This window comes from Mirounga angustirostris, unplaced genomic scaffold (genome assembly GCF_029215605.1).
Source record: "Mirounga angustirostris isolate CCGP_5_RB_7025 unplaced genomic scaffold, mMirAng1.0.hap1 SCAF_9, whole genome shotgun sequence".
Taxonomy (NCBI): Eukaryota; Metazoa; Chordata; class Mammalia; order Carnivora; family Phocidae; genus Mirounga; species Mirounga angustirostris.
This window is the reverse complement of record NW_026991717.1, coordinates 70,707,594-70,730,579: the sequence shown is the minus strand read 5'-3', so window position 1 is coordinate 70,730,579 and position 22,986 is coordinate 70,707,594. Positions and strand designations below refer to the sequence as shown.

At 43.4% G+C, this 22,986-nt stretch overlaps 1 protein-coding gene across 2 annotated transcripts; it reads left to right on the top strand.

The window, feature by feature from the left end:
* Positions 1-24: 24 nt before the first annotated feature.
* Positions 25-17,014, top strand: TTC5 (tetratricopeptide repeat domain 5). Of its 2 annotated transcripts, XM_064570730.1 has the most exons (10): positions 25-102; positions 3,446-3,578; positions 5,458-5,669; positions 6,042-6,192; positions 7,234-7,325; positions 9,412-9,468; positions 9,968-10,114; positions 10,298-10,512; positions 14,223-14,367; positions 16,392-17,014. In XM_064570730.1, exons 1-10 carry the CDS (start codon positions 52-54, stop codon positions 16,509-16,511), a joined length of 1,323 nt encoding a protein of 440 aa, XP_064426800.1. In that variant the 5' UTR covers positions 25-51; the 3' UTR covers positions 16,512-17,014. The 2 variants fall into 2 exon arrangements, with proteins under 2 accessions (XP_064426800.1, XP_064426801.1); XM_064570731.1 differs by lacking the exon at positions 14,223-14,367.
* Positions 17,015-22,986: the final 5,972 nt, after the last annotated feature.

Sequence of the window (22,986 nt, the reverse complement as noted above, 5' to 3'; positions counted from 1 at the left end):
AGTCTCTATGGTTACCAAGTTGGGGGCGGAGAAGCCGAGAGTGGCTGGGAAATGATGGCTGGTGAAGACGAGGAAGTCAAGCAGGTCTTGCAGAAATTGCAGGTGAGCCCGTAGATTAAAATCTGTATGTGCCTTTGTTACTCGGGAAGGAGCGGGGAGCCCAGTTATGTAGTACCAGCGAATTCCTTGGCGCATGCAGCACGCTGCATGTGTCGCTGAGGTTTCTGTAAGAACTCGCCAGGGTGCAGCCGCGGTCGGAGAGGGGAGCCTCCCGGGCCAGGGGAGGAGCGCAGCCGAGCGTGGGGACCTCCTGCTGCTGACCTGAGTACACTCAGTTTCAGTCCTATGTGAAGAGGATTTGTTGCCCCTAACTTTATTCTTGCATGTTCTTAGGGAGTTGTTTTGTATTTTGTTTTGTTTTGTTTTGTTTTGTTTCTCCCTCCATTCACCCATCACAGGTAGTATACACAGTAGTAGATCTGCAGGGACTATTACCATGTGTTGTTTTGATTCCCACAAAGGCCCTTTCTTCGCTACTTACCTGCTTTGAAATTGGCAACAAGCAGAGTAATAGCTTGCACCACTTGCATCCTGGTCACTCCCCTCAGGACTCCACGGTTTTGATTCTTTTGCACACTTGCAGTCCCAGCTTGGGGTCTGATGACGAGGGGTCCATACTCCACTTAGTTCATAGCTGACTGCAGTTGTGACTAGGACTAGTCTTTTGTACTTGGTAGGTATGCACTAACTGGTTGTTTGCTCTTTACCTTCTTTCAGTGACCCAAGATTTTCCTCAAATCTCAGAAACTCAGTTCTTTGTCTTCTAAGACAGCCTAGAATTTATTTTTTAGTTTTATTTATTTAAGTAATCTCCATACCCAACGTGGGTCTCAAACTCACCACCGGGAGATCAAGAGCTGCATTCTCTTCAGACTGAGCCGGCCAGGTGCTCCCAGTCTGGAATAAACATTAGACTGGTGACAGGTTTATAAGCTGCTTAAAGACTTGTAATGCAAAAGTTTAAACATTGGTGAGACTTGTTTGTTTCTTGAGCAGACTAAGATAATAACACTTTTTATAGAGTGTGAGCTTTATTTTACTTCCACTTGACTTAATTTCATTCCCTAGTGTGACTGGCTGAAATTAGAGATTCTCAATCCTGGCTCCGTATTAGAAACATTGTGTATATGTATAAAAAAATTCTGAAGTTATCCCTGAGGTTGGGGTGATTATGAGGCATTTTTTATTTTGTATTTTTTACATGTACTTATTTAAATTTTAGTAACTTACATATATTACTTTTTCCATGAGACAAGAAATTATTAAAAATGTTCACCCCAGCAAAGTCAAACAATTTCTTGCGTATTTGCTTTCAGGACTAGAAACAGACACTGAGACCCTCTCTAAAATTCCTGATTTACAGCCATGCGCATTGCAGGGCACAAGGAATTGGGTTGTAAGTTTTGCTGGGAACAGTCTTTTCCTGGGCTCATTTGTGGTAGACGGACTAAGCATGTATGTTTGGGGTATCTTGGGCGGGGTGGGCAGGAATGGTGCAGGAATGGAATGGGGGAATGGAATAGCGGAGAGGAAGAGGATAGTGATGTTGCTATCCATGGGAATGGTGGTACGTTTTGATTTCATTGTCATTTTAGGGCAGAAGGAATGTCATAAAAGGATATTTCTCAAAGTGTGTTTTACAGACCATTTTCATTACAGTCATCTGGGGTGCTTGTTAAAAGGTGTTTGAGTTCTGCTGAAGCTTCTAAAATCGGAATCTGCAGGCTGAGTCCTGAAAATAATACACACAATAAAATTTGAAAAACATTGCTGCTACAGAGGGGACTGTCCCTTCTCTTTGCTCTGGGTAGGGTTTTAAAATAAGTATAGCACCTATGTGTTTGTTAGAGACAGGGATGATTCATTAAGCCATTCAATCAACATTTTTAATGAGAGCCTATTGTGTTCCAAGCCCTGTTGTCGTATTCAGGTATGGCTTTGAACACGGGAGATGGGAGATTAGGACCCTCCCATCATGGAGCTTACATTCTAGGGATGGAGACAGACAACAGACAGTTAATGTATAGGTCACATAATTTCAACTGGTAAGGACTATGAAGAAAAATAAAGTATGATTAACAGGGGAAGTGGTTACTTTAGTTTGGATAGTCAGGGAAAGCCTCTGAGAAGTTGATAGTGAACTGAGATCTAAATGATAATGAGGAATGAGGCATGCAAAGATCTGGGAAAAAAGTGTCCAGGCAGAGGGAATGGCATGTATAAACCCCCACGGTGGGATTGAGCTTGCTGGATCCGAGGAATTCAGTGAAAGCCAATGTGGCTTGAGTATTGTAGAAGCGAGGGTGTGTGGGAGCGAAGGGAAAGGAAGTTTGTGGCAGGGTGAGTAGTAGTGTGAGGTCAGATCGTACCATCTTCTAGGCTGTGGTCAGGAGTTAAGATTTTATTCTATCTACAGTGGAAAACTGAGAGTTTGTGATGTGCTGTGCATTTTTGTAAGGTCATTCTGACTACAATGAGGAGAATGAGAGAGTAGAGACAAGATGACCAGGTAAGAGGCTATTGCAACAGTCTGGGCAAGTAATGGTGCCGATTTAGCCCAGGAGAGTCCTAGTGGGATGGAGACAGGTAGATGGATTTAGGATGTACTGTGGAGGTAGTTAAGATGTGACAGAATTGTGTTATATATTTCTGCTGCTGGTCAGTTTCAGACTAGATAAAGGAAGAGCTTTGGCGTCACAGGAAGACTCAGAGACAGAGGTATTTAAAATAGGAAAGGGAACATTTACTTGGGTCAAAGGCAAAAGAGCCAGAAGGTGACTTGACAAAAACAGAACAAAACAACAAAAACCACAAGTATTTAAAGAAACAAAATCCTGTAAAAATACCAAGGTCCTCAAACTTAAATCGATCTCTTTGTCACGGAAAAGAATGGCTCTCACATGTTTATCATCATCACAATGGTCATGTATTTTCAGATACTAGCATAGGAAAAATCAGGGATATGATTGTTTTTGTTAGGAAGTCCAATTTTAAGGGTGCATTTCAAAGTTTTGTACTCTGGGGACCAGTAGCATAGGATTACCTTATTAACTGTTTTATCTCAAGTTGCAAAGTGTTTTCCTCCCCTTGACTATGGTATATGAAGTGCTTAGTCATACTGGAAGCCCTGTTGGGGCTGGGGGAGAGAGAACTATCATCATGGGGCCGGGACTGGCATGGGACTACATGAGCGTGGTGCTGGGACCTGGCTACTTTTCTTCATGATCTGTGGCATTTTGGTAGACCCGTCCGCTGGCCTCTTGTGTCATTCCTCAGTGAGGTAGAGGATCCGAGTTTCTAGACCAGAGCTGGTATGGCTAGCTAGTCTCAAATTTCCTTGTCTGGCGTTCTCGTCTCTTAATGGTACTATTCTTACACTTCCTAGGCACTGGTGGATCAGCTGTATTCGTTTCGAGAGTGCTATTTCGAGACACATGGTGTTGAGGATGCTGGAAGGAAGCAACAGGATGTGCGGGAGGAGATGGAGAAGACCCTGCAGCAGATGGAGGAAGTAGTGGGTATGAGTGGCAAAGAGCATGCAACCCCCTGCCCTTCGCTGAAATGCGATAGAGTTTTGCTCTCTCTCTGTGAAGTAGTTGGTATCCTATTTGTGGCTGCTACAGGATGGTACAACAGAGTATTTCTTCTGAGGGTCCCTGTGTAGGATGACTACCTTTTAGTCCTCTAAACTGTGTTTTCTAAAGTTTTATTATAGCAAATGCCATGAAATAAAAGAAATACCTGTTGCTTAAACTATTCTTTTTTTTTTTTTTAAGATTTATTTATTTATTTGAGAGGTAGAGAGTGTGTGTGAGCTGGGGGAAGGGCAGAGGGAAAGGAAGAGGGGGAGCAGACTCCCTGCTGGCGGAGCATGGAGCCCCACTCGGGGCTCGATCTCAAGACTCCGAGATCATGACTTGAGCCGAAACCAAGAGGTGGACGGACACTCAACTGACTGAGCCACCCAGGTGCCCCTAAACTCTTCTTCTTAATTGACCTTTCTGCCTCTAATTTCTTTTACTTCCAAATTAATTTATGTAATGGCCATGCCATTATCTTTTTAACTATTACTTCATGCATTTAATCTTATCCTTTTGTCTGCCTCTTTGCTCAAGTATCAGAGAGTGCTACTATTGACTGGTTGAGGTGTAAACACCTTAATTTGGGATCCAAGTCTCCATTATCTGACCATTTTGTTTGTATTTCTTTCTTCTACTCTTATCTGTGACTACTTACTTAACAGAGGAACTTTTTGTTTCTTTCAGGATGGACTATCCATTCTCCCTTGTACATGCCACTTGGATTTATGCCTCTCTGCCTTTGTGTATATCATTTTCTTAACTGGAGGATCTTGTCCTTTTCTCCTTTTCACTTTTTTTTTTTTTTGAACATTTTTTAAAGATTTATTTATTTATTTGAGAGAGTGAGAGTGAGCGAGCATGGTGGGGGTGGGGTCACTGAGGGAGGAACAGAGGGATAGAGAGAATCCCAAGCTGACTCTCTTGCTGGGTGTGGAGCCTGATGCGGGGCTTGATCTCATTACCCTGAGATCATGACAGGAGCTGAAATCAAGAGTCAGATGCTTAACCAAATGAGCCACCCAGGTGCCCCCCCTTTTCACTTTTTAAAGCCCATTCATTGGGTGTATTGCCATATGCCCCTTTTCATTGTTGTTTTATTTTTTTTAAAGATTTTTTTTTATTGGGGCGCCTGGGTGGCTCAGTCGTTAAGCGTCTGCCTTCAGCTCAGGTCGTGATCCCGGGGTCCTAGGGTCGAGCCCCGCATCGGGCTCCTTGCTCCGCGGGAAGCCTGCTTCTCCCTCTCGCGCTCCCCCTGCTTGTGTTCCCTCTTTCGCTGTGTCTCTCTCTGTCAAATAAATAAAATCTTTAAAAAATAAAAAAATAAAAAAGATTTTTTTTTTATTTATTTGAGAGAGAGAGAGAGAGCACGAGTGGGGTGAGGGGCAGAGGGAGAAGCCAACTCCCCACTGAGCAGGGAGCCCGATGTGGGACTCAATCCCAGGACCCTGGGATCATGACCTGAGCCGAAGGCAGATGCTTAGCGACTGAGCCACCCAGACGCCCCTCATTGTTTTAATTTTCCATGAATATGCTTTGTCCTCTCCACTAGATTGTAAGCCCCTTCGAGGTAGGGATAATGCTCTCTTAGTTACCCTATTAACCTAACCTAGTACTCTGCAAATGGTAGGCTTTCAGTGGTATTGAAAGCATGGGGGCTTTGGTAGGCTTTCAATAAGTGGTTTGTTCATAAAGAGTTTCTTCAACTGTTTCATTCGTAGGGCCGACCTGAGGTTATTTCTTGAGAGAACGTGCCCTGGTCCTCTCTGTAAGACTGCCTGGGTTTTTCTAATTTCCTCCATTTTCCCTTTCCTCCTAGGTTCTGTCCAGGGCAAGGCACAGGTTCTGATGCTGACTGGGAAGGCACTGAATGTGACTCCTGACTATAGTCCTAAGGCTGAGGAGCTTCTGTCAAAGGCTGTGAAGCTGGAGCCCAAGCTGGTGGAAGCCTGGAACCAGCTGGGTGAGGTTTACTGGAAGAAAGGCGATATTGCGGCTGCCCACACCTGCTTCTCAGGAGCCCTGACCCATGTGAGCCGTCTGCTGTCCCCTTGGAAAACACAGATGGGGAAGGCTGAGATTCCTTCGGTTTTGTGAATTTCCCTAGGATATGAATACCAGAATAGAACTGTGCTAGATCTAGGAGAATGGAATCGGAGGGGAGGAAGATGTGGGGAGAAGGCCTGGCTGAGGAAAACAGGGACAGGGGACTGAGAAAGGAAGATGATGGGGATCAGGTTCAGGGAGAGATGAGAAGTGAAGAAAAATTAACAGCCAAGTTGATCCTTGTAGATGGCAGTAAGAATTAAGATGAGAAATTAGGTTTAGAAGATTAAGATAGAAAGGATCTGGAAAGGGGGAATAGAATCAGGAAGATTGAGTATGTGTCTTCTCCATTTGCAGTGCAAGAACAAAGTGTCCCTTCAAAACCTGTCCATGGTCCTTCGCCAGCTTCGGACGGACACTGGAGATGAACATTCTCGTCATGTCATGGACAGTGTCCGACAGGCTAAGTTGGCTGTGCAGATGGATGTCCACGATGGCCGCTCCTGGTGTGAGTGCTCTTAAAAGATCTCCAACAAGTTTCTAGAGCAGTGGTTCTCAACATGGCTACACATGCCAGAACCTTCTGGAGCCCGGCTGTTGGGTCTGATTCTAAGTGTCAAGCCTGGGCATCTTTGTTTTGAAGCAAACTGAAAGGTATTTTGATGAACCACTGTTTTAGGAACTCTTCGATCATCCAAGAGGACGCTTATGTTTCCACGTAAGCAAGGCAGGGCTTTTGTGCAGTCTGTTCAGGTTTCTGCTTTGGGTCTGCGTTTGCCTCTTTATCCCTGTGAAGTTTGGAGTATACCAAATACAGTGTTATTACTGGGTTTTGTCAGATGTGGGACCTTTCAAGTAGAATTTTGAAGGGTAACCAAAATAGGTCATATCTTGAATCTGGGCTCTGAGGCGACTCACCACTGTGTTTCTTGGGTTTTTTTCCTTACTTAGGTGGGGCAGGTTGGCTAGAGTGGGCTGCAGCTGGGTGTCTCCCCTCCCCCACGTGGATGGGTATGGCCAGGTGGTATTTTCCTTCCTCAGGTTATTTAGGCTCTGGTTAGCTAGTTTCTCCTGGGGGCAGGCCTTGTGAAGAACAGGGTGCTCTAGCACATTTCGGAACAAGTTCTTTCTCCCCTTCCCCCCGCTGGAAGTATGAGGGGATTTTTCTCGGATACTTGCTGTGGGAATCTGGTTGAGCTTCTGCAGGTAAATCTCACAGTATCGTGGGGACCTCCTTAGGCCTGGGACCCCTGGAGTTTCTGACTCCCAGACTTGTCCACATTGACCCTCCAGCTCTTTGTCAGTTACAGTTACAGTTCGGGTGCTCCTATCTCAGCACTAGAACTGTGGCTCGGGAGTTCCTGCCCTGGTGAGCCCCAGTCCCTGTGTTTGCCTGTCTTTCTCCAGTTTTAGGGGCAGTAGTTTGCCCTGTGTTGTTCCCTGTCTTACGGCTCCAAGAAGAGCTGTGGAGTTTTCAGTCCATCAGGATGGAGTGGTGACTTCCCAGCCCCTTACAGGAGGAACCGGAAACCCTTTGTTTCTCTTTCAGATATTCTGGGCAATGCATATCTTTCTCTTTACTTCAATACTGGCCAGAACCCCAAGATCTCCCAGCAAGCCCTCAGTGCCTATTCCCAAGCAGTAAGTATTTATGGTCACAGCAGAAGCAAGAGCGTCTTTCAGTCTTGTGCGTGGCTCTTTCGCAAGCAGCATGGGCAGTACTTAGTGGCATCCGGGGTGTGTGGTTTTGCAGAGCTCTATCTACAGAGGTGACTTACTTCTTATAACTGGAGTGTTAGCAACCACTGGCAAGGGAGCCGCAGTGCTAGACAGGCCTTTGAACTATCTGGGTTTCCTACCGGCGCTCATAAGCAAATCACAGAGCCCATCCCAGTGTGTTCATCTTTTGTGGTGGGGAGAAAAGTCTATATTAAAATAATGCTTATGGGGCACCTGGGTGGCTCAGATGGTTAGGCGTCTGCCTTCAGCTCGGGTCATGATCCCAGGGTCGTGGGATCAAGCCCCGCGTCGGGCTCCCTGCTCCTCAGGAGGCCTGCTTCTCCCCCCTCCTCTGCCACTCCCCTTGCTTGTGGTCCCTCTCTCGCTGTGTCTCTCTCTGTCAAATGAATAAATAAAAATCTTTAAAAAAAAATAATGCTTATTAATATTTGTGTACGTGTTTAAAGAAAAAGGAAAGCTCTAATACTTAAGTATAAATTAAGTGTTATCCTGTGATAAGCCATGAGATACTATGGCTCTGGATTTCCCACAGGCTAAAATCAAAAACAGTAGGGACACCTGGCTGGCTCAGCTGGTAGAGCCTGCGACTCTTGATCTCAGGGTCGTGAGTTTAAGCCCCACGTTGGGTGGAGAGATGACTTAAAAATAAAAGCTGTAAAATAGAAAACAGCATATAGCCCATTCTGCATCATTTCCTCAGGATTAATCTGCTGGTGCTCATGCTTTGTTTAGGCCTTTCAAGCCGTTTTTCTATCAATAGCTGCTTACATGGGGGATTCCTTCAGGCTTGAGCTCCTGATTACTCTTTATCAGAAGGTTCACCTTGGCCTTCTGAGCAGTTTTTATTTGGGCCTCATATTCACCTTTCTTTTTTTGCTTTCTTGCTTCTCTTGACTTGGAGAATTGCTTTTTAACTTACCATTACTTATTTTATTCTGTGTGGCAGAATATTCTATTCATGTTTGTAGTTTAGGGACTGACCTTTTTTCCATCAGGGAACTTGAAGGCAGAGGGATTATATTTTAGTCTAATTTCTTACTTTGGTGGATGTTTACATTTAAAAAAAATAGTAACAGTGTACTCTTTTTTTTTTTTTTTAAAGATTTTATTTATTTATTTGACAGAGAGCACAAGTAGGCAGAGCGGCAGGCAGAGGGAGAGGGAGAAGCAGGCCCCCCACTGAGCAGGGATCCCAGGACCCTGGGATCATGACTGGAGCCAAAGGCAGACGCGTAACTGACTGAGCCACCCAGGTGCCCCAACAGTGTACTCTTTAAAAATTTTATATTTGGCTTCTGCTAAATTGTTGCTTTTAACTCTTAATTTCTTCACCCAAACCTGCATTTTTAAACATATTCAAACCAACCATTTGAACAATTTTAATCCACGTTGTTTGTACTTTTGTGATGTGCTAGGCAATGAACATAATCAGAAAAATAAGCTGAATGTAGCCCTGAACATAGCAGTTTCTTCACAGCACATCTGCCTGAACTTTCATGTAGTTTCTGGCCATCTATTTAAATTAGAGAATCAGAATTTGACTTTTAGTGGGTGTTTGAAGGGGGCTTGAATATAGAAACATGCTCCTACCTGTATCTGGAGCTGGGCTCATGGGGAAAGGAAATGTATTAGATTGACGACATTTCTTTTCTAGGCCTTCCTCATTGATATCATTATCTCACCATTAAAAAAATTTTTTTTTATTAGAATGCTTTTATACTTTTATCTTTGTGCTGGTGCATGGATAAATTATAATCATATTTCAGAAAGTTTCATGCACACACAAAAACCCTTACCTCTTTGAGGTGTCAGGGACTGAGTAATACACTACTCAAGCAGTTACTGTGTAACAGTGTGGATATAGGTAACATTTTGACAGGGAAGAAACTTTGAATTTTTCCAGGGGGAAGAGGTCTAGGGCATGTTGGGCATGGCCATCCGTAAGAGTGAGACAGGTTCCCCTGATGGTTTTTTTCTCTCTCTGTAGGAGAAGGTTGACAGGACAGCTTGCAGCAATCCTGATCTTCATCTGAACAGGGCAACGGTAAGGCCTGCAGGGTGGTGGTCGTCTGCAAGTCACCCAAGTGACAGCTGGGTCTTAGCTTGGAACGATAACTGAGTATTCATAGGGACAAGGTTGAGTACAAACTGCGGGAGGAAAGCCACATTATTTTGAGGGAGAGCTGGCTCAGTTTGACTTTGGGATCGGATGGGGCCTCTGGCGGGAAGGTGGATGGGGCCGAGGAGGCGGGAGGGTACACAGAGGATAGAGGGACAGTTCAGAAGACTTTTCTGAAATGTTCAATATAAGTATAAAAATAGAATGACCCACTGTATGCAGCGTAACTATTTTCAAATTTGGAAGTTAGTGTCTTTGAAACAATTCCATCTTCGGGGTTTGTGACCCCTTAGCCAAGGTGAGGGCTATAAGGCACTACTGTTCATTTCTGTAGATTCCTAGCACACCGTGCCATCCCTCCCCCTGCCATAGTTTGTGTTAGATACACATGTACTTGGGAGGTTTTCATTTACTTCTTGTGCAGTTACATAAATATGAAGAGAATTACGGGGAGGCCCTGGAGGGCTTCTCTCGGGCTGCAGTCCTGGACCCTGCTTGGCCGGAGCCCCAGCAACGAGAGCAGCAGCTTCTGGAGTTCCTGAGTAGATTAACCAGCTTCCTTGAGAGCAAGGTAAAGGTGTCAGAAGGCTGAATTCTGCTTTTGTTCTGTGGGTCAATAAAGTAAGAATAAAGTAGGCTTCGATCGCAGTGACGCTATCTACAGAAGTGGGTAGGTGGGAGTAGGAGTAGACTCTCAGAGCGACTAGTTTACATCTTCTTATCTATTCCCCCACCCCCCCTTTTTTTTTGGCAGGGAAAGGTGAAGACCAAAAAGTTGCAGAGCATGCTGGGAAGCTTGCGCCCAGCCCATCTAGGCCCTTGTGGTGATGGGCACTACCAGTCGGCCTCTGGGCAGAAGTTGACCCTGGAGCTCAAGCCACTGAGTGCCCTACATCCTGGTGTGAACAGTGGTGCCGTGGTCCTAGGAAAGGTGGTGTTCAGCCTCACCACAGAAGAGAAGGTCCCCTTGTGAGTTTCTCTAGCCTTTCCTCTTTTTCATTCTTTTGAACTAATGGATCTCACTTCCTGGCCCTTCTCTGACAGTTGAGGACGTTGTCAGTGGTCACAGATGAGTGCGTTCTGCTTCCTTCTGTGACTGTCCAGTGAGCAGGTATTGTCTAGGTGATGACTCACGATCTCTCCCTAGATTTTGTCATCACCCATTTTTTTTTTTTTCTGGAACTTGGTGCTCTGTGGATTACAACATCCATAGCTGAAATCTGAATGCTGTTTTTTATTTTATTTTATTTTTTATTTTTTTAAAATATTTATTTGAGAGAGAGAGTGAGAGAGAGAGCACAAGAGGGGGTAGGGTCAGAGGGAGAAGCAGACTCCCCGTTGAGCAAGGAGCCCGATGCAGGACTCGATCCCAGGACTCTGGGATCATGACCTGAGCTGAAGGCAATCGCTTAACCAATTGAGCCACCCAGGCGCCTGAATGCTGTTTTTTATAAGGCAGATGGAAACCTTGAAATTTTCCTGCCTCTTTGTATTTTCATGATCACAGAAGTAGGAGGAGGGAGAGTTTTCAGTCCTCTTTGGACTTAGGTATGCCTAGGCAGTTCAGGAAGGTTAGCTTTGAGTTAGAATTTAAGGCCTGATGGGGAGATTGTCTTAGATGTTATTCAACAAATATTTATTGAGCATCTGGTATATGTGTGGTAGGGAGTGAAATGTAAAGGATCCAAGTGAAGGTGCTTACAATCTAGCAGAGGAAATGAGTTAATATTCATTTAGAAAAAATATTTTTTTAAGATTTTATTTTTTTAAGTAATCTGTACACTCTCAGTGCAGGGCTTGAACTCACAAGCCCAAGATCATGAGTCGCACACTCTACTAAGTCAGCCAGGCACCCCTCACTTAAGAAAATTTTTAATTCTTTTTTTTTTAATTCAGATTTTTTTTATTACGTTAATCACCATACATTACATTATTAGTTTTAGATGTAGTGTTCCATGATTCACTGTTTGTGCATAACACCCAGTGCTCCATGCAGAACGTGCCCTCCTTAATACCCATCACCAGGCTAACCCATCCCCCCAACCCCCTCCCCTCTAGAACCCTCAGTTTGTTTCTCAGAGTCCATAGTCTCTCATGGTTCGCCTCCGAAAATTTTTAATTCTTGAAAAATTAGTCTGTTTCATCACTCCTTGGTCCATCACTCATTTCCTAATCCCTCATTGACTGGTTTCTTTTTTCTGGTTTCTACTGAATTTGTTTCGTCTGGCATCACCAGTGTCTGGTTCCGTGGCTTCCACTACGTGGCTCCGCAACATTCTGAGTGCTCTCTCACTGTTCCCTTTCATATCACTTCTGCTTCATCCTAACTGAAACACTTCCCGTTATACGCCTGAGCTTTCTCCATGGACTTCTCTAGAGACATATGAGTGGAAGATCAAGAAGATAGTTGAGGAAAGTTCAGTTAACTAGAGCAGACCCTAGAACTAAGAGGAATGAGAAGGAGAGATAGACAAAGGTGGATTTTAGGGGGCTTTGAAGACAAATATTTTGTCACTCCTTGGTTTCTCTTTTTCTTAAATTCTAAATGTTGAGTTCCAGGAGGACTCTGTTTTTGTTCCTTTCCTCTTTTCTCCCTTTACCAGGATGGCAAATAGGTGCCAAGTTCTGTCACTTGGCAGTGGCTGTCCAGCGTACTGTGTAGAAGTGTTCTGAGGCTTCGATTGGATTCACCAGGGGAATGCTGGCCTTGATTGCAATGTTGGTTATGAATTCAGGTGTGCCAAGTTGATGGCGTGAGCCTCAGTTCTTCACCATCTCATTTATAGGTCATGTCTTTTGGTGATGTCATATAAACCCAAGGCGTGCTGCCCCTGCCGTGCTCACAGGTGCATCCCCAGTCCAGGCCTCATTTCTAAGTTGTGGATTCCTATATCCAGCTACCTCTGGGCTCCCATCAGAAATCTCTAACTCAGTATGTCCAAAATTACTCGCTTCCTCTTTCTCTCTAAACTGTTTCTCCTCCCTGACTTCCTTGTCAATCAGTGGTACTGCTTCTGCTCAGTCATTTAATTAAGACTTCTGGAAGTAGTTCTAGAATTCTCCATTCTTCTGCATTGTGGCACTCACCAAGTCATATATATATATATAGGTTTTTTTTTTTAGTCCCTACTTTTCTGTCTCAACAGACTCAATATAGCCCCTTATTGCTTCTCCAGACACGTCTTCTGACTCCTTGTTTTTTGTCCAGTGTTCCACAGTGCAGAGAAATAATTCCCAGATGCAGAACTGAGCATTGCCATTTCTTGTATAAAATCCCTTCCTACTACTTCCTATCCCTTCAGGATAAAGTTTGAACTCTTAGGTTAGCTTAGCATGCAGAGTCCTTCATAATCTGCTCCCTGCTTGCCTCTTTCCATTCTCTTCTTTTACTTTCCCACTTGTACCTCTTGTGCCTGTCACGGCATTATTTTGTAGGTTCCAGAACAGCTGTTTTCATGCCTCTGTGCCTTTACACACAGTTTGTGTCTGTCTGGATAATCCTTCTTGATACAGCTCACATTTTCCGCCACAACATTTTATTTTGAAATTTTTCAAACATGGTAAAATTGAAAGAATTTTGCAGTGAACATCTGCGTACCCAACCACCTATATTCTACCACCAATATCTCACTTGGTTTCTCACATATCTTTCTATCCCCTTATTCATCCATTGATTCATCTTATTTTTGGTGCATTGCAGAGTAAACTGCAGAGATCAGTATACTTTCTTCTAAATACTTCAGCATGTAGTCATTAACTAGAGTTTAGTATTTGTTTAGTTTTCTTCTTTTTATGTAAAATTTACATAGAATGAAATATACAAATCTTAGTGTACATTTGCTAAGTTTTGACTAACATACATCTGTGTAACCCAAACACCTATCAGGATAGAGCACATTACTTACCAGCACCTCAGAAAGTTCTCTTGTGTTCTGTCCCGGTTAATCCCCGTTTCCATTCTGCCCCAGAAGTTTTCTGTTCCTACTGAGGATTAGTTTTCCTTTTGTAACCCAGATAATTTTTTATCCTTTACCATTCCGTTTGAGGGTCTCCTCCTCAAGGAAACCTTCCCTGCTTTCTAGTTTTGAACATTTCTCCTCTGGGTTCCCGTGGTCCCACCTTTGGCCTCACTGAACTCAGCACGAGGGAAAAGCTGTCTGTTCTAGCACCTCTCACACTTGTCCTGTAAGTGACGGTTTAAGTGTCTCCTCCTGCTAGACTGTAAGCTCACTCATAGCTGGATCAGTGTCTTCTTGCTAAGCACAAAGCTTGACACATGATAGGTTTTCAGTGAAAGTTTGTGGGATTCAACGAAATTGACAGTGATGGTTAGAGAGTTGGAAGGTTGTGATGATTAAATTGATAGACCAGGAATAATGTTGCATCTGCAACATTTTGAGCTGGTTCAGTATTAGTATTTGTTGAATGGTCACAGCATGCAGATGTCTCAAGTGGGTGGCACAGTGACTGATGAGTCTTGTGCATATGCTTTATCAAAGATACTATATATGTAAGACAGATGAGGACTCAGACATGCATAGTGGATGATGGTACCTGTTGTAAGTTTTCTAAATAAGTAACTGAGAAAGCATTTGTTTATTTTGTTGATATTTTAAAACCACTGTTTTTGCTCTTCTTTCCTGCCCACTTTCCTCCCTTAACCCATCTTAACCTGGCAGTACCTTTGGCCTGGTAGATTCAGATGGACCTTGCTATGCAGTGATGGTGTATAATATGGTACAGAGTTGGGGAGTGCTCATTGGGGACTCTGTAGCCATTCCTGAGCCCAACCTTCGGCTTCACCGAATTCAGCACAAAGGAAAAGTGAGTGATGGCCAGGATTTTTTCCCAGCTCATAGGCTCTGAAAGTGGGGCCAAGTTTGTCTCTTTTAACAAATATGTAAAGTAATGCATATATATGTATGTGTGTATATATATGATATGCATATGTATGACATACATATATATACGTGTAATTTTTTTTTTTTTACACTAGAAAGGGAAACTACTGGTAAACAAAAAGAATTTTAAAAATGGACTGGACAGAGAAAGACAAATACTGTATGATATCACTTCTATGTGGAATCTAATAAAGCTCAACTTAGGAGAAGAGAATAGAATAGTAGTTGCCAGGGGCTGTAGGGGTGGGCAAACTGGGGAGATATTGCTTAAGGGTGCAGACTTGCAGCTAGTAGATAATGGTAGCTTTTTTTGCCTGTACTGGCTCATTTCATATGGAAATCTTACATGAGTCGCTATTTAACCACTTGCTCACCATTTAGAGTAGGGGTTGGCAAATGGTGGCCTATTGACCAAATCTGGCCCCTGCCCATTTCGTATGGCCTGTGAGACAAGAATAGTGTCTTTATTTTTATTTTTAAATTTTTTTCAAAGATTTTATTTATTCATAAGAGAGAGAGAGAGGCAGAGGGAGAAGCAGGCTCCCCATTGAGCAGGGAGCCCGATGCGGGACTCGATCCCAGGACCCTGGGATCATGACCTGAGCCGAAGGCAGAAGCTTAACCATTTGAGCCACCCAGGTGCCCCGTGTCTGTATTTTTTTATTTTTTTTTTTTAAGATTTTATTTATTTATTTATTAGAGAGCGAGCGAGAGAGAAACAGCATGAGAGAGGAGAGGGTCAGAGGGAGAAGCAGGCTCCCTGCCGAGCCGGGAGCCCGATGTGGGACTCGATCCCAGGACCCTGGGATCATGACCTGAGCCGAAGGCAGTCTCTTAACCAACTGAGCCACCCAGGCGCCCTCCGTGTCTGTATTTTTAAATGAAAACAATTGGAAGAAGAAGAATAATTTGTGATACCTGAAAATTCCAGGAAATTCAAATTTCAGTGTCCGCAAGTTAATTTTTTTGGAACCCAGCCACGCTCATTTGTTCACGATTGCCTGTGGCTGCTTTTTGCACAGCAGTGTCAGAGTTGAATAGTTCCGTGACAGAGACTGTGGGACCCACAAAGCCTAAACTGTTACTTGGCCCTTTACAGAAGAAATTTGCTGCCCCCAGATCTAGATTATTTCTCATTTTTCCCTGTCATAAAGGCACTGTAGTGAAAAAATTGATATCTGTCCATATCCAGGATTATTTACTTAAATGAATTTCTAAGGTAGAATTCTGGCTCCAAAGGGTGTGCAGAGTTCTGAGACTTTTGATACATATTGCCAAGTTAATTTTTGGAATATTGTACCAGTTAGTACCAACAGTAGATGTGAGCGATTGTTTCTCTGTAGTTTTCTCAGCTCCGGGGAGAAAGCTTTGAAACATTATATGCTGCTTTTACATGAAAAATATATTTCGGGCCTTACAAACACTTGGACTAAGAGTTTCTCAGAATTTTCACTGGCGGCTCTGTGTATCTGGGTTTTTGTTTTTGTTTTTAAGATTTTATTTTTAAGTAAGCTCTACACCCAACATGGGGCTCGAATTCACAGCCCTGAGATCAAGAGTCACATGCTCCACCAACTGAGCCAGCTGGGCGCCCCTGTGTGTATCTAGTTTTAATTGTCAGGAAACCTGGGAAGGGCAGATTATGTGGAAGCTAGTGGTGCCCTTTGGCTAGGCTGTGCCGGAACCTGTCTTTTTTCAGAGAATTGTCCCATTCTTGTGATGTTACTGGCATCCCGCCTGCCCCAGATTTTCCCTCTGAAGATTGAAAACTTGGGGAAAATTATATCCCTTTGCTAGCTCAGCTTCGTTTCTTTAATGTGAGATGGAGGTAAGGGGTGTATATCCTGCAGGGCAAGGAAGGGGGAGTAAGTCCCAGGTGGTGTATCCCTGTGGAGTTGCTTCCGTCTCAGGATCTATCATGAGCCTCTGTGCGTTTGTCTTTTCTAGGACTACTGCTTTTCCAGTGTTCGTGTGGAAACACCCCTCCTGCTAGTGGTGAACGGGAAGCCCCAGGGCTCCAGTAGCCAGGCTGCTGCCACCGTGGCGTCGCGGCCCCAGTGTGAATGAGCTTACTTGACTGGCACGCTGAAGAAGGAGTCGGCGCGAGAGGAGAAGCTCACAGGCCCTTGGCCGCCGGACCAGCGACATCCCGGGACTCGGCCGGGCCGGGGCGGATGTTTGAGATGATGACTTTCCTCCTCTGCCCTATGAGGCACTGTGTGTCTCTTCTTTCCCTCCTTTTATCCTGTTCCAGCTCTCTCTGGGGCTACACGCTCCCCTGGTATAACCTCTGCTGCCTCTTTCATTGCTCTTCTGTTTTAGGCAAAGAGCATGGAATTGGTAGAAGGGTTGGGATCTTGCCATGGGACAGAGTTCCCAAGGTTCTTGTTCTTCTTGCCTCCTTCCTGAGCCTCATGTGTATATATCATTTCAGTATTTATTGCTAAGGGAGGGGGCTTAATTTTTTAATGGCTTGTTTTTTTTGTTTTGTTTTTGCAATTTTTATTTTATTTTTGTTTTTAAACTTTAGGTCCTTCCCCTTTGGGGCTGGAACAGAATTAAATTTGTTTGGAGAAAAAAAATACTGTGTAGTTTGGCTTCATTCTCTCTAAGCTAGAATTTTGGTTTTAGGATCACTTCAATCCATTGGTGTAATCCCCCCCCCCGGCTTTTTTTTCCCCTTTACATAAAATAGTTCATTTCTCTCCCAGTTAAAAGAATTCTGGCAACAGGTAGCCAAGGGCAGGAATGGCAACCCCACAGAGTTGCTGGGAAGTTCTGCATTCTGTCATCCCTAGGGGTGGCCCTCATCATGGTGTAAGATGACAGCAATATTTTCCTAATAGTGTTACTAGGCTGCAAGACCAGAGGGAGCTGGATATTCAGTTCCTTTAGATTATAGTGTTGTATTTTGTAATAGTTTTGCTCTCTTTTTTCCCTAAGATTGATTGATTTATATGAGAGGGAGAGAGAGTGCACACCTGTGTGAGTGAGGGGAGAGAATCTTCAAGCAGACTTCCCACTGAGTGTGGAACCTGACTTGAGACTCAATCTCATGGCCCATGAGATCATGACCTGAGCCAAAACCAAGTCAGACGCTTAACTGACTGAGCCACACAGGCGCCCCTATAATAGTTTCTCTTAATATCCTTATGGAAAAATGTGAAGGAGGATTAATAACCAACTGAATGGCTGTAACCAGAGAGTACATTAATGGATACAGATTAATTTGGAAGACTTCTGGTGATCTGGCTTAGGTCTTTGTACTTGTTTGGTCCTGTTGAACTTTTTTTTAAAGATTTATTTGTTTATTTTAGAGAAACAAAGAGAGCATGCAGTGGGAAGGGCAGAGGAAGAGGGAGAGGGACAAGCAGACTCCCCGCTGAGGGAGGAGCCTGATGCCAGGCTCGATCCCATGAGCCTGAGATCATGACTTGAGCCAAAATCAAGAGTCAGATGCTTAATTGACAGCCACCCAGGCACCATGGTTCTGTTGAACTCTTGATCAGTAACTTGAATATCATTGGTGACTCACTGATTATAATTTATAAAGAATGTAAAACAGAGGACTCCTCAGAGAATGGGGGATAAGCTAAATGGATGATAAAACTAAAGAAGGTACAAGGGCTGAATCTAAGGTAAAAGTTTGAAGTCCATTCTTTTGATCCCAAAAGGCCAACTTTCTAGGTGTATCTTTAGCGTCATGTGTGAAAGATTACTGGGAATTTTAGTAGATAAAGTTAGTATGAGTAATCCATATGCACAGTTGCAAAAACTGTTTTTCGGCTGTACCAATGAATCTGTAGTAGCCTGGGAGGTTTTCTTTTTTTAAAGATTTTATTTATTTGACAGAGACCCAGCAAGAGAGGGAATACAAGCAGGGGGAGTGGGAGAGGGAGAAGCAGGCCTCCCGCTTAGCAGGGAGCCCGATGTGGGGCTCGATCCCAGGACCCCGGGATCATGACCTGAGCTGAAGGCAGACGCTTAACGGCTGAGCCACCCAGGTGCCCCCAGCCTGGGAGTTTTTAACACAGTGTGTCAGCCCACATGCGGAGCTTTGTGTGCAGTTCTGGGTGTTGATTTTGAGACCTACAGTCATGGGAGAGCAATGCGGAACTTGAAGGGTTGTAAAATGCCTTGAGAAATGGTTGAAAGCAACTGGGGAGGTAGTGGAGGTGGTGTGATGTGTGTTCATTCGAGTCAGTAGAGAGATGAGACCCAGTCCTTCTTCCCCTTTTACTCAAGTTCTGAGTGTGATTTGACATACTCAGTGTAGGGCCAGACAGTAGAAAAATGGCCAGTAGGTGGTAGATGTGCCTAAAAGGGGTGTCTTAATTGGATGGCGGCCCCCACATGTGGGGTGACCATCGGGTGGAAGCTGGCGCAGGTGGTGAAAGAACTGACCTGGGGCAGAAAAAGGAGAGAAGTTTATTGAATACACTGCGAGGGAGCGCAGGTAGACGGCAGAGGAGAGGCCATCTGCCACAAGGCAGTGGGGGCCTGTGGGGGGTGCTGTATTTAAAGGGGGAAGGTGAGGAGGTATGCGACGTATGGAGTGTTCCCGTTTTTGGTAATAAGCCCATTGGTCAGTGAGGGCCTCTGGAGATTTTGAGGTGGGGCGCCTGATGGGCCTGTCTGTATTCAGCCAGGGGGTCGCTGTGGCCCTTTCTACATTCCAGCCCTCAAGCCTGTTTGCCTAAAAGCGGCCTCTAGAGTAAAGTGAAACAGAACTTAAAAGATTTATGATGAAGTACACGTACACGTGACTATGCAAACATGTGTACAGTTTAAAGAGTAATTAGAACACCTGTGAAAATGTCCACCTGGCTTAGAAACTAGAACATCGCTAGTATCTTGGAAGCCCTTGCGCGCCTCTCCATGAGCTCATTTGTTTTCACAGCTGTATAATATCTCATTGTATGATCGTGTCACAGTTTAGTTTGGGTTTGTTGTTATCGAAGCAGCAAATTATTAATATTCTGCACATGTCCTGAATGTATAAGTGCGAGAGTTTCTTTTCTTTTCTTTTTTTTTTAAAGATTTTATTTATTTTTTGACAGACAGCGAGAGAGGGAACACAAGCAGGGGGAGTGGGAGAGGGAGAAGCAGGCTTCCCGCTGAGCAGGGAGCCTGACGCGGGACTCGATCCCAGGAAGCTGGGATCATGACCTGAGCTGAAGGCAGACACTTAATGACTGAGCCACCCAGGTGCCTTGAGAGTTTCTTTAATAGCAATGGTTTTCACAAGACTGGTCCCCAGACCAATAGCATCAGCACCACCTGGAACTACTTTTTTTCCCCAGAGTTAATGAGAAGGGGGAGGGGGAAGGGGCAGAGGGAGGGATTGCGTTCCATATATAGATCAATTTAGGAAGAATAGACATCTTTATAACTTTGAATCTTCTTATCCATAATTTTCTTCATTTATTTAAGTCTTCTTCAATGTCTTTCAATATAATTATATACTTTTTCCTGAAAAGTCTTATATATATTTTATTTTTAAGATTTTTATTTATTTGAAAGAGAGAGAGCATGAGAGCGGGGAGGGTCAGAGGGAGAAGCAGACTCCCTGCCGAGCACGGAGCCCAATGGGGAACTCAACCCTGGGACTCCAGGATCATGACTTGAGCCGAAGGCAGTCGGTTAACCAACTGAGCCACCCAGGCGCCCCTTATATATATTTTAGTAAATTTATTCCTAAATACTTCATAGTTTTCAGTGCTGTTGTAAGTAATACCATTTTAAAAATTACACTTGCTATGTTTGGGAATAGAAATACAACTGGCTTTTTTTTTTTTTTTTTTTTTTTAAGATTTTATTTATTTATTTGAGAGAGCGTGAGCACAAGCAGGGGGAGCTGCAGAGGGAGAGCGAGAAGCAGGGAGCCCGATGCGCGGCGTGATCCCAGGACCCTGGGATCATGACCTGAGCTGAAGGCAGACGCTTAACCGATTGAGCCACCCAGGCGCCCCCAACTGGCTGTTTTATATATTTTTCGTAGCTGTGACCTTTTTAGAATCTCTCATTCTAATAATTTGTTGTCTCCGTTGAGTTTTCAACATACAAATAATGACTGTTTTGTATCTTCCTTTCCAATCCTTTTACCTTTTCTGTACAGTTATGACCTCTGGTATGCTGAATACAAGTGATGATTGCAAGCATCCTTGTCTTGTTCCTATACTTAAAGGAAATATTTTCAGTATTTAATAAAAAGTGTAAACTCATAAACTAATAACTATCACTTGTGACCCACAGATACAAAATCCTAAATAGTACCCAAGTGAATCCAGCAATATATAAAAAAATATACATCCTGACTAAGGAAGGTTTGTATCAAGAATGCAAGTTTGGTTTATTATTTGAAAGTTGAGTGTTCTACTTCACCACATTAGCAGATTAAAGGAGAAAAATTATTTGCCATCTCAATAAATGCCGAAAAAGCTTTGGATAAAATATAACACCTTTTCATGACAAACACTCAAAACAGGTGTGGAATCTAAGAGCAGGTGTATGTAAAAAGCACATAATAAACCTATTTTAGTCTGATTTTTATATGAAAGTTATGCTAGCCTCATACAATAAGTAAAGAGTGTTTCTTCTACACGTTTATTTGAAAAGTTTATTTTAAATCAGTTTATCTTGGTAAAACCTGCATATAAAATTATCAGTACCTGACCTTTATTCATTGTTGTTTCAAATTTTTGTTTAAATTCTAGTTAGTTAGCATATAGTGTAATATTGGTTTCAGGTGTAGAATTTAGTGATTCGTCACTTACATATAACACCCAGTGCTCATCACAAGTGCCTTCCTTAATCCCCATCACCCATCTAGCCCATCCCCCACCTACCTCCCCTCCAACAATCCTCAGGGTGTCCTCTGGAGGTAAGAGTCTCTTATGGTTTGCCTCCCTCTTTTTTTTCTTCCTTCCCCTATGTTCATCTGTTTTGTCCACATATGAGTGAAATCATGTGGTATTTGTCTTTCCCTGACTGGCTTATTTCACTTAGCATAATACCCTCTGGTCCCATCCACGTTGTTGCAAGTGGCAAGATTTCACTCTTTTTTTTTTATGGCTGAGTAATATTCCATAGTGTGTGTGTGTGTGTGTGTGTGTGTATCTTTATCCATTCTCCAGTCGATAGATATTTTAGCTCTCTCCATAGTTTGGCTATTGTTGATAGTGCTGCAATAAACATTGGGGTGTAGGTGCCCCTTTGAATCACTATGTTTGTATCCTTTGGGTAAATACCTAGTAGTGCAATTGCTGGACTTTAGGGTAGTTATATATATATATATATATATATATATATATATATATATATATATATATATATATATATATATATAATTTTAAAGATTTTATTTATTTGACAGAGAGAGAGAGACCGTGAGAGACGGAATATAAGCAGGGGGAGTGGGAGAGGGAGAAGCAGGCTTTCTGCTGAGCAGGGAGCCCGACATGATGTGGGGCTCCATCCCAGGACCCTGGGACCATGACCTGAGCTGAAGGCAGACGCTTAATGACTGAGCCACCCAGGCGCCCTAGGGTAGTTATATTTTTAACTTTCTGAGGAACCTCCATACTGTTTTCCAGAGTGGCTGCAATGGTTTGCATTCCCACCAATAGTGCAAAAATTTCCCCTTTCTCTGCATCCTCGCCAACATCTGTTGTTTCCTGTGTTGTTAATTTTAGCCATTCTGACAGATGTGAGGTGGTATCTCATTGTGGTTTTGATTTGTATTTCCCGATGATGATGAGTGTTGTTGAGTATCTTTTCATGTGTCTGTTAGCCATCTGGATGTCTTCTTTGGAAAAGTGTGTATTCATGTCTTCTACTACCTGGCTTTTTTTTTTTTTTAAGATTTTATTTATTTATTTGACAGAGAGAGAGATAGCAAGGGCAGGAACACAAGCAGGGGGAGTGGGAGAGGGAGAAGCAGGCTTCCCGCCAAGCAGGGAGCCCGATGCGGGGCTTGATCCCAGGGCCCCGGGATCATGATCTGAGCCAAAGGCAGACGCTTAACTGACTGAACCACCCAGGCGCCCAAAACACATATTTTTAGAACATACTATGTTCTAAGCTGGTATGTTTATTCTGGGTCATTTTTATTTATTTATTTTTAAAGATTTTATTTATTTATTTGACAGAGAGAGGCAGCAAGAGAGGGAACACAAGCAGGGGGAGCGGGAGAGGGAGAAGCAGGCTTCCCGTGGATCAGGGAGCCCGATACAGGGCTCGATCCCAGGACCCCGGGATCATGACCTGAGCCGAAGGCAGACGCTTAACGACTGAGCCACCCAGGTGCCCCCACCTGGCATTTTTTAATGGAAAGATTAACTACTGATTTAAATTCTTTAATGTTTATTATTCTCTTGATTTGATTTTGATATTTCATATTTTTTAGTAACTTATCCATTTCATTTAAGTTTCCAAATTTACTAAATTGTTTGTAATATGTTCCTTATTTATTTATTCTTTGTGGTTTCAGAATTTTCGTTCTCTTTTTCTCTACCGATACCGTTTATTTGTATCTTGTGTC

Bases quoted from the DNA above. Each gene is read 5' to 3' on its own strand.
- TTC5 (XM_064570730.1), top strand. From the start codon at position 52: ATGATGGCTGGTGAAGACGAGGAAGTCAAGCAGGTCTTGCAGAAATTG. The intron at 9,469-9,967 runs GTAAGGCCTGCA...CTTCTTGTGCAG, and splicing joins TTCATCTGAACAGGGCAACG to TTACATAAATATGAAGAGAA. The intron at 10,115-10,297 runs GTAAAGGTGTCA...TTTTTTTGGCAG, and splicing joins CCAGCTTCCTTGAGAGCAAG to GGAAAGGTGAAGACCAAAAA.